At 39.8% G+C, this 12170-nt stretch overlaps 1 protein-coding gene across 3 annotated transcripts in view; it reads left to right on the top strand.

Moving 5' to 3' along the window:
• LOC131950715 (golgin subfamily A member 6-like protein 7) overlaps positions 1-12170 on the top strand; it is a 61994-nt gene that overhangs the window by 28998 nt on the left and 20826 nt on the right. For 2 of the 3 annotated variants that reach the window (XM_059312942.1, XM_059312941.1), the window contains 5 exons: positions 691-849; positions 3095-3247; positions 6711-6799; positions 7479-7566; positions 9654-9694. In XM_059312942.1, coding sequence (XP_059168925.1) covers positions 691-849; positions 3095-3247; positions 6711-6799; positions 7479-7566; positions 9654-9694 — 530 coding nt within the window. The remainder of the gene's footprint in view (positions 1-690; positions 850-3094; positions 3248-6710; positions 6800-7478; positions 7567-9653; positions 9695-12170) is intronic. The other variant, XM_059312943.1, reaches the window with a different exon arrangement.

Below are 12170 nucleotides of genomic sequence, written 5' to 3'. Positions count from 1 at the left end.
AATTTTCTCTCATACCACGAAGCTCTCTAACCAAAAGAATTCTAATTTCTCACCATAGATTGTTCGAACAATATCCCTAACGTTTTTTTTTCCTTTCCCGTTCGTGCCCAAGACACATAAGGCGGATGAAGTAGAGTTCAACTTTTTAAAATGACCTTGGCATATGACGGGGTAGTGTTGTCAGCACGATGTACAGCCCATGTTTCCCTAACGTGATTCAGGTACCAATCAGAACTGAGTAAACTCAGGTACGTCCTACGGACAGTCAGGTACCTTTCAGAGCTGGGTGGGCTCAGGTACGTCCTACAGACAATCAGGTACCCATCAGAGCTGGGTGGACTCAGGGACGTTTTACATACAGGCAGGTACCCATCTGAGCTGAGCTGACTCAGGAACGTTCTACAGACAGTCGTGTACTTATTTCAGCTGAGTGGACTCACAGATTTGTGCTTGAGATCTGAACTTGAAACTTTTGGGTTAGCAGACGTGAGCTGCCACCGACCACGCCGTACCATATCCCTAATCTACTATGTTATAAGCCCCTATAACTTCTTTCTTCCAACTGCCCTCTGTAAAGTGCTCATTCTGGAACTTGTAGTCATGTCGTGTTGCAAGCCAATGTGATCCTTGTTTCCCTATGTACACCGTGTTATGCCCAGTTTTTCAATGTTTTTTCTCTGCCCTGTCCAGGGAGAAGTACCAGGGCATGAACGTCAATGCCTCGGGATGGCTGGATCCAGAGAAACGTCCCGACAGGCTCAAGCCCCTGGGCGGGGCGGGCTTCATGTCAGAGAGGAGTGGTCGTGACTCCAAGGTTAAACCATACCACACCCTGTTTCTGTACGGCAAGTAAGTCATTCAACCATACCACACCCTGTTTCTGTACGGCAAGTAAGTCATTGAACCATACCACACCCTGTTTCTGTACGGCAAGTAAGTCATTCAACCATACCACACCCTGTTTCTGTACGGCAAGTAAGTCATTGAACCATACCACACCCTGTTTCTGTACGGCAAGTAAGTCATTGAACCATACCACACCCTGTTTCTGTACGGCAAGTAAGTCATTGAACCATACCACACCCTGTTTCTGTACGGCAAGTAAGTCATTGAACCATACCACACCCTGTTTCTGTACGGCAAGTAAGTCATTGAACCATACCACACCCTGTTTCTGTACGGCAAGTAAGTCATTCAACCATACCACACCCTGTTTCTGTACGGCAAGTAAGTCATGGGTGGATGTGTGGTGGGTGTGTGGTGGGTGTATGTGTGGTGGGTGTGTGGTGGGTGGGTGTGTGGTTGGGGCTACAGGACATTACCCCCCTGGATATTTCCCCCCCCCCGGACATTTCCCATCCGTATTTACCCCCCGGAGCAATTACCCCCCTGTCAATTACCCCCCTGTCAATTACCCCCCCCCCGGGGAATTACCCCCCCCCCCTCTCAAGTTAAAATCCTAACTCTAACTAGAATTTTATACCTATATACTACTTTAATCCAAACCTTAAGAAAAAGACCAAAACCTAAGCATCCACCTTAGCCTAAAACTTCACACAAAACCAAAACCAAAGCTAGACACAACCCTAACCCTAAAACTAGCTCTAACCCTAACCCTAATCCTAACCCTAACCCTATCCCTAGCCCTAAACCTAGCCCTAACCCTAACCCTAACCCTAACCCTAACCCTAACCCTAAAACCTAACCCTAACCCTAACCCTAGCCCTAAAACCTAACCCTAACCCTAAACCTAGCCCTAACCCTAAAACCTAACCCTAACCCTAACCCTAGCCCTAACCCTAGCCCTAGCCCTAAACCTAACCCTAACCCTAGCCCTAACCCTAACCCTAACCCTAACCCTAACTCTAACCCTGTCCGGGGGGGGGGGGGGGGTAATGTCCTACTGGGCGGGGGGTAATTGACAGGGGGGTAATTGACAGGGGGGTAATTACTCTGGGGGGTAATGTCGGGGGGGAAATATCCGGGGGGTAATTGACAGGGGGGAAATGCCCTGTTCCCGTGGTTGGTTGTTGTGGTGGGTGGATGTTGTGATGTGTGGATGTTGTGTGGGGTGGATGGATTTCTGGTAGGTGGATATTGTGATGGGTGATATGTGGATGTGTGGTTGGCAGATGTGGTTGGACTGGCGCATATTGTATTGAAGCTAATGTAATTCAAAATCCACACGTTTGTTCTGTGAATCTTTTTATCCACACCACCAATATTCGAGTAAGCCTATATGTTAACTGCGCAAATTTTTCAACATTTACATTGTATCCTTGTCCCCATCATTTTTCAGTCATTCAAATAATCTAACCACAAATAAATAAATTATCAACATGTGCTGCATATTTCTCACAGGCTAAATTAGACGTCAAAGTATTCAATAAAACTCTGTGAAAAGATTATATATGAGTATTGAATACAACTCTTCATAGAGCTTTTGATCCATGATTGAATTTAATTAATATCATGTGTTGCATTAATTAGCCAAGTATGCCATCGTGTAACGACTTAGTTAACTCGTGATAAGTGTTTTTAAAAAAAACAAAGAAGTTTTAAACTGCTACAACAAAGTGTAAATAGAATTAACTCAGGGTGTCGCCTCTCACTAATCCCTGCACTTGTATCTAACGAAATGCACCTTTTGTCTTGCACGAACAACACGGCTGGTTGCACAGAATAGTCTGCATACACGTTTAGCTCTGGTGTTTACACAACTAGCTGTGTTCAGTCTCTGTTTGTTGCTACATGCAGACCTTTCGCGCCCAGCAACCCAGAGTTTGGGAAAACATGAACACAACTTTTATACGGGAGACTCATCTCCGTCGCTAATTGTTCTGCTCATTAATGTTAACAGCGCAAGGTTTTCTAATTAAAACAATCAGAGATTCATTGTTCAAATAACACTTGTAATATTTTATAGGTTAATTGTGTTTGGTGTACCGCTTTACGCTTGAAGAATAGCGCTGTTATTTGCGTTCCTCCGAGTGCTATAATCATCATTTTCGTTGAATTAAAAGAATGAAAACCAAACAAACCTAAGCAAATATTACATAGAAGAAAATTCTCTTAACCCTTTTAATCCTGCTAGGGTCCCACAAGATGGAACCTTTAACCAGAGGGAGGTAGAACCCCCCCTGGGGCTGGGTCGGTCCCCCCGTGAGGTGGTCGATGTGGAGCCCATCCACCTCCGGACCTGGCAGCTACATTTAGATTCATCCGCCGGGCTCATGCACCACCCTCTGTGAGTTCAAAGTTCATATTTTAAGCTGCTCACTCTCAAGCATTGTATCTTGTAGGCAGTCATAGTTCTTTTTTTTAAAGTCTTGTAGGAAACGATAGTTATCTTTTTTTCAATTAACACCTTCATCAGTTCTAAATCACAGTACTACCAACAACAACTCTAATCAATGGTCATCTAAAAAATAAATTTTCTTCTGTTTCAAAATAATTCTAATTTTTTTTTTAAATGTTTTTACGCTGTCATTTATATATGTAAATGCACATTGTATACGTGAATAAAACGCGTAAATGTATTATCTTTTTGCGTAAGAAACCTTACCAATCCCCCCCCCTCCTCCCCGATTGTATAGCGTTGAAACAGCTTGTCTTTACGTCATAGAACACTTGAACTGTAACTAGGTTACAAGTATGTTACAACCTAAAGACCTACATGTGTGATATCCTACTTCAATGCTGACCTGTATAGACAACCCCCCCCCCCCCACCCCACCTCCAGCTCCCCTGCTCATTAGTTCAGTCTTGTGCCACCCAGCTGTTAATGACCGCCATCGACGTTATGTCACAAATGGAGCGACCCTTTTGTTTTTCCGCTAACCAGAAATCATTACGGCATCATCAATCAGGCTGAGATATAACGACGTGAATACATGTTACACGACGAGGTTGAACAACAAAGACAGGAATTACAACTGCTCCATATCTTTTGAACTTCAGGATGATTTTTCTTGAGTCAAAGATATAATACGTTAGGCCTAGTGCCAAAGGCTTCATAAGTATTCCTTGCCATTCTTCCAGTAGTTCTATCTCTGGTGTTTCTTCGCTCGGTAATAGACGTCATGATAGCTCCTTATGGAATGGACTTCGTGTATGTTCCCAGTCGTTTCTAACTTAAAGTCTAATCCCTTATCACAATCCTCTTGACTCACAAACAGCATTTAATGACCCTTACATAAAAGACGAATATACAAAGCTGTTCGTAGCGTTACCGTGAATGCAATGAGATAGCAGCAGTATACTGTATATGGTGGTTTGTCGCTTTAACTAGAAAACGCGGAAGTGACGTATGCTCCACGCGGCTGTCAATCGCCGGACTTGTTTGTGGTTTATGAACTAACTAAAAAAAACATGTTTACAAAGATTTGATGCTGGGGAAAAATAATTATAAAATCTAATGTTCGAAAACAATTATACTCTGCTGCATAAATTTAAAAATTCGCAAGAGAAAAACTGAAGAAAAAACAAAGATGGCTCCATAATTGTCTGTTAAAGAAAGTGTGTACTGTTTTTGTTTGAGTGCTAATGATCGCAAGCTCTAACTACCATAACAGCTTAACTAGGCATACGCAACATATGTAATAGCGTAACTACCCAATGTCATTAGACTTCACACCAACAATAAACCAGTCAGACGTCACACCAACAATAAACTAGTCAAACTTCACACCAACAATAAACTATTCAGACTTCACACCAACAATAAACTATTCAGACTTCACACCAACAATAAACTAGTCAGATGTCACACCAACAATAAACTAGTCAGACTTCACACCAACAATAAACTATTCAGATGTCACACCAACAATAAACTATTCAGACTTCACACCAACAATAAACTAGTCGGACTTCACACCAACAATAAACTATTCAGATGTCACACCAACAATAAACTATTCAGATGTCACACCAACAATAAACTATTCAGATGTCACACCAACAATAAACTAGTCAGATGTCACACCAACAATAAACTAGTCAGACTTCACACCAACAATAAACTATTCAGATGTCACACCAACAATAAACTAGTCAGACTTCACACCAACAATAAACTAGTCAGACTTCACACCAACAATAAACTAGTCAGATGTCACACCAACAATAAACTATTCAGATGTCACACCAACAATAAACTAGTTAGATGTCACACCAACAATAAACTATTCAGATGTCACACCAACAATAAACTATTCAGATGTCACACCAACAATAAACTATTCAGATGTCACACCAACAATAAACTAGTCAGACTTCACACCAACAATAAACTAGTCAGACTTCACACCAACAATAAACTAGTTAGATGTCACACCAACAATAAACTAGTTAGATGTCACACCAACAATAAACCAGTGAGACGTCACACAAACAATGAACTAGCCTGACGTCACACAGACAAAGAACTAGCATGACGTCACACAGACAATTAACTAGCCTGACGTCACATAGACCACAACCTAGCTAGTCTGACGTCACACAGACAATCAACTAGCCTGACGTCACACAGACAATCAACTAGCCTGACGTCACACAGACAATCAACTAGCCTGACGTCACACAGACAATGAACTCGCCTGACGTCACACAGACAATCAACTAGCCTGACGTCACACAGACAAAGAACCAGTTAGACGTCACACAGACAATGAACTCGCCTGACGTCACACAGACAATCAACTAGCCTGACGTCACACAGACAATAAACTAACCTGACGTCACACAGACAAAGAACCAGTTAGACGTCACACAGACAATGAACTAGCCTGACGTCACACAAACAATGAACTAGCTTGACGTCACACAAACAATGAACTAGCCTGACGTCACACAGACAATGAACTAGCCTGACGTCACATAGACCACAACCTAGCTAGCATGACGACCCACACACACAAAACAAAACGACTCTTTTTTTTCTGCACAGCTTTGCTTAATTAAACGGTTTTATTAACTTATTTCATTGTTTTTCAATCAATTATTTTCAAACCAACTTTCTTTTAATGTGTGATTTAATTCGCCATTTTCAAAGTAACGTTCTAATCATTATCCCAACCTTTGACCGCATGTACTCTCTAATCCCTATCCCAACCTTTGACCTCCTGCACTAACTAGTCCTTATATATAAATCCTCCAATTGTCCATTATCTAGCAGTGAATTGAGATTTGATTACTAAAGCAATTTTAAAATAAATTTATTTATTTATTGTTTTAGCTTTTTAAAGAAATTTAATTTGTCTAACAGTACGCATGATATCATTTTACATTTGATTTAGATGTAATGTATATGTATTTTAATTATGTCTTGAAAGGCTGGGTCATCCAGTGTAGTGTGAATGTCATTTAAATGTCAAATATAACTGACCTCTATAGATTTAAGTCCTGTCAGTTTGTGAATGTCATTTAAATGTCAAATGTCACTGATCTCTACGATTTAAGTCCTGTTAGTCTGAATGTCATTTAAACGTCAAATGTAACAGACATCTACATATTTAATATGATGCTATAAATCTGCCCATTGTGCTATAAATCTGCCCATTGTGTTATAAATCTGCCCATTGTGTTATAAATCTGCCCATTGTGTTATAAATCTGCCCATTGTGTTATAAATCTGCCCATTGTGTTATAAATCTGCCCATTGTGTTATAAATCTGCCCATTATGCTATAAATCTGCCCATTGTTTCAGCACTGAGGCGACAGCAGGGAACCTGAAGATCAACGACTCTGTGGACAACGCTTACAATTTCTACGCCACAAGGGACCTGGACCGTCCGTGTAAGCTAGTCGTGATTACATCCACTTACATGGTGTAGCCCAACTACATGAATACATACAGTTATATGTCATCATAGCCCAATTACATGAATACATACACTTACATGTTATGGTATAGCACAACTACATGAATACATACACTTACATGTATAGCCCACTACATGAATACATACAGTTACATGTTATGGTGTAGCCCAACTACATGAATACATACACTTACCACAAATGGTGTAGCCCAACTACATGAATACATACAGTTATATGTCATCATAGCCCAATTACATGAATACATACACTTACATGTTATGGTATAGCACAACTACATGAATACATACACTTACATGTATAGCCCACTACATACAGTAACATGTTATGGTGTAGCCCTACTCCATGAATACATACACTTACATGTAATGGTGTAGCCCAACTACATGAATACATACACTTACATGTAATGGTGTAGCCCAACTACATGAATACATACACTTACATGTAATGGTGTAGCTCTACTCCATGATTACATCAATGCTCATATTATAACACTACTACGTAAGCTTGCATGACTAATACATAACATTCGTTAAAGATTGCTATCAAGTGTAACATTCTAGCTACACCCTCCCACCCCCACCCTAATAGAAATACCTGGTAATTTGTAATATTTTTTTTTTTATTTCAGCGGCCTTTGGTTCTATCGTACAGCCTTTAGTGGTCCCATATGTTGACAACAGACCAATCATAATGCCAGGACGATATGAGGGGGGCAGGTAGGTTGTTAACGTGTCTAGTCATTGGTCAATGTAGTGGCTGGTAGGTTGTTAACTTGTCTAGTCATTGGTCAATGTAGTGGCTGGTAGGTTGTTAACTTGTCTAGTCATTGGTCAATGTAGTGGCCGGTAGGTTGTTAACTTGTCTAGTCATTGGTCACTGGAGTGGCCGGTAGGTTGTTAATTTGCTTCTTATTGGTCAATATAGGGACAGGTAGGTTATTAACTGAATTAGACTATATTATACTAAACCATGCCAAGCACTATTATATTGAGAATAAAGACATAAAAATAGTGGTAGCGGCCTGCACACATTTCCTCTAAAATAAAGCCATTCTTGAGCTAAAAGCTACGATATTGAGACGGGTTTCTAAACCAATTACCCCAAATCTCCAAAACGAAGTTATTACCGTCTTTAGGAGAGCACTTTTAAAGCTATTAGGCCCAATAGTGTACAGCGTGAAGCCTGTTAAGTAGACTTTAGTAAGGATTTGCCTCGAGTCAGAGAGGATTAACGCTCCCTATGAAACAGACCACCGTTCTCTGCAAGCAAACGTCAGTTTTACAGTGTTGATAATAAATAAGTTTAAACTTGATCACGTGGGCTGTCAATTAATTGTTGCATCCTAGACGAGAAGAAATAACTAATTGCGTGTACTACAGAATAACACCAATTCACCGGTTTTGTAGAGTGCGTTTCATTTATTTTCTAAAAGATTAATACTCTTTTAATTAATTAGCTTTAAAGAACACCGTACTACAAAAAACTAAACAACGTTTGTAGCACTGGTCTCCGGAGTTGATCTTTTGTGTTTATTTCTCAACGAATCTTTGAAACAACGCTTTAGAACAAATTCGGGAACGAATTTTATAAACTTTTTATTCGATTAACGCTCTACAATAAATACTGGAACAAAGTTCTAGACTACATCATTCGAACAACACATAAGGACAAATCCTGGAACAAAGTTCTAGAATACATCATTTGAACAACACTGTATAATAAAACTTTTGAACATCACTATAAACCGAATCTTTCAAACAATCCTTTAAAAAGTTCATTAAAAATAAACAAGTAATTAAAAAAAGTCTAGTGACAATTTTAGCGCAATTTCCTTGTGTTATCTAAAAATAGCTCTGTCGTAGCGTAAATCAAGAGCAGGGTTAGTAAAACCATTGGTTAGTTATTAAAACGTTTTTTATTAATATTTTTTCAGTATTTTACATGTTTTATTTACAACAGAGTAACATGACTAAAAACCATTGCGCGCCTACTGAACGTGATGACGCAGCCATTGAACGTGATGGCGCAGCTATTGAACGTGATGACGCGTGTGGTGTGGTTGCATAAAATGCCTACTAATTCGGTCCAAATTTTAATTAATTCAAAAAATTGTTTGTGACCGAACGAAAGGATATTTTTGAAAACTTTCTTCGGCAATATTGTTCTAAATTATGGCAGGAATCGATTGGTACATGTTTCAAGTCGCTAAGTGGTCTGGTTGCCGAGATATGGGCCAAAAACTGCATTTTCTCGAGGTTTTTTGGCTTTTCCGGGAAATCCATGAAAGAAACCCGGAATTTTTATGGCCTATGTTCATCCTCGTAACTTGCTTAACATAATTGCTTTTGGAACTAGTCCTCGATATTGCTTCGTTGAGGAGGAGATACGACTTAAAGCTGCGGACACACATCCATCCATTCATCCATTCCCAGAAAAGACGAGTTAATAAACGCAATTCTCCAGAATGGAAATTGCGCTAAAAATCTATAATCACTAACTCGGTGTAGGTACGAAATCGAAGCATTATTACCTAGAATCGATACCTTAATCTTGTCTCTATGTCTAAAGTCGATATCGTCTAAAAAAATCATCGGCACGATATTTTCTCTTTTCGCGTTTTAGAAGAACTCAAAACAAGCTCTAGATCTAAGCTCTTAAATAATCTCTGACAAAATTGATTTACGCGCTTTTTTTTTTTTTAAACTTTCAGATGCTTGTTTTTAATTTACGTTATTTTCTACTCAACTTTTTTTTCTATTCCAGTGACTATCATTTTTACTAACTCAACTTTTTTCAATTCCAGTGACTATCATCCGAAATACAACCCATTCGACCATGACAAAGGTAATTATCTTAACCTATCTGTACTAGTGCGATAGTAGCATTGGCATTACATGATAGCCTCTAGAAAATTGGTGAAATAGTGTAACCTAACACCGCTTTGGGGAAGAGCTACCAGAATCTAGAAGAAGACTATAGGGATTAGAAACGTGGTTCAATATTGTCACCTAATACTGCCGAGATGAAGAAGAAGACGATGAGTTTTGAAAGTTGGTTAAATATTATGACCTAATACTGCCGTAATAAATCACCATCATAATCGCCAAAACGAACTATCGACAGATATTTGTGTCACTGAGGCACCTCAGTTAAATATCTAAAAATCTTTCCACTAGTCCCACTCCCACCCCTTACACCCCCACCCTAGTCCCACTCCCACCCCTTACACCCCCACCCTAGTCTCCCCCTACACTTCCCACATCTCAACGTTTTCAAACTTGAACGAAAATATCGATTCAGACGGGACAAATTTAGACGCCATTTTTTAACGGCCAATTTTTTTAAAAAAATCTAACTCATATTTACTCAAGACAACGCGCTTTTTATCTTTAAAAAATATTATCCCAAGTCAGCTTCCCGTTAAATAATTTCCACCCCATTTCCCCAAACTCCAAAAAAAAAACATATTTAAAAAAAAATAATACTAAATGATTAATGTTGGTATTAAAATCATATAACTCAGTGTTTCACTGTAAAGTTGTCCTGATAATTATACGACTGAAAAGGTTTTCGGTGGAGACGAAGTGAAAATTAAAATGTGATCGGGACATCAAACACAGTTGTGGTCACTAGTCTAAAATCGTCGTTTCCTCAAGGACGAACCAGCTTTAATTGTGTCAACATCTTGTTAGATACCCTATGATGAAAGCGATCGCCATCTGTCACAAAATGTTTGGTGTGGTACCATCTAGTAGCCTGTCACAAAATGTTTGGTGTGGTACCATCTAGTATCCTGTCACAAAATGTTTGGTGTGGTACCATCTAGTAGCCTGTCACAAAATGTTTGGTGTGGTACCATCTAGTAAACTGTCACAAAATGTTTGGTGTGGTACCATCTAGTAAACTGTCACAAAATGTTTGGTGTGGTACCATCTAGTAAACTGTCACAAAATGTTTGGTGTGGTACCATCTCATAGCCTGTCACAAAATGTTTGGTGTGGTACCATCTAGTAGCCTGTCACAAAATGTTTGGTGTGGTACCATCTAGTAGCCTATCACAAAATGTTTGGTGTGGTACCATCTAGTAAACTGTCACAAAATGTTTGGTGTGGTACCATCTCATAGCCTGTCACAAAATGTTTGGTGTGGTACCATCTAGTAGCCTGTCACAAAATGTTTGGTGTGTGTCCTTGGTTGTTTCTGCTTATTGCGTTCCAATATGTCTGCGATACAGAGCATGACTTGACAAAACTGCATGACTTTATAGTCATGGCAACAACAATCCCGACCAAGATAAAAACTTGCATGACTGAAACTTGAAGTCAATGAATGACTTTAAATTTGTCAGTCCTACCAAGCAGTCACCCACCCCTACCTCCACACACATAAATCGACGCACTCGTTGAAGCACCGTGTCTTCCGTCCATTACAAAATTCTGGGTTAATCTCCCTTGCGCTAAAAATAGCCACGCTATTCGACTACAGATTTATTTCCCTTGGCCTCCTTTCTATTTTGTTCTCTCCCATTTCCGGTGATTAAAATAGTGAAAACACTTTGTGCTTGCATTTCTACCACTTGCCCTGAAGGCGGACAAAGTAGACAGCGATCGACCACTTGACTCAGGTGGTAAAACTGCTTTCAAAAGTCTGAAGTATTCGTGTCGGAAAGTAATCCATAAAATCGTTGAATCAAATTTTAACATTAGTTTTAAGTGCGTTTTAAAACTTTAATTTTAGACATGTTTCACAATTTGGGATTCTTAAATTATTGCATTAGGCAAATATTTTGGTCTTTAATTTATCTGGAGTTCAGTTTTGTCATTAACAGCAGATTCACTGGCAGTGTTGCTTCCAGATTTCTTTCACCTGGGGGGGGGCACTTGAAATGAGGGGCGGACACTTGTCAAAGTTTTCTATATAAATTCCATTTCGTTCGGAGGGGATGGACGTTAGGCGTTCTTCGCTCGCCGCCCCCCCCCCCCCCCCAAAAAAAATGCCTAGAAGAAAATCTATAGTGAACTGGTTCAATTAATAATGTGTGTGTACCAGGTGTTGAGTGATACATGTCCATGTAGAGAATGTGTGAATTATGTGTGTGAATTATGTGTATGAATTATGTGTGTGAATTATGTGTGTGAATTATGTGTGTGAATTATGTGTGTACCAGATGTTGAGCGACACAATTGACGTGAACATTGAATGGTGACATTAGCGCACCAAACAATGCGTACAGTTCGTCACGAGGTTCCAAGGTCGGAATGGATACATTATCCCAGATCTTTGAGGATTAATCTGCCGCACCACCCCCACCCCCGTCCCC

The sequence above is a fragment of the Physella acuta genome, unplaced genomic scaffold (genome assembly GCF_028476545.2).
Source record: "Physella acuta isolate Inbredline_101_S28 unplaced genomic scaffold, ASM2847654v3 ptg000777l, whole genome shotgun sequence".
Taxonomy (NCBI): Eukaryota; Metazoa; Mollusca; class Gastropoda; family Physidae; genus Physella; species Physella acuta.
This window is presented reverse-complemented; position numbering and strand designations above follow the sequence as displayed.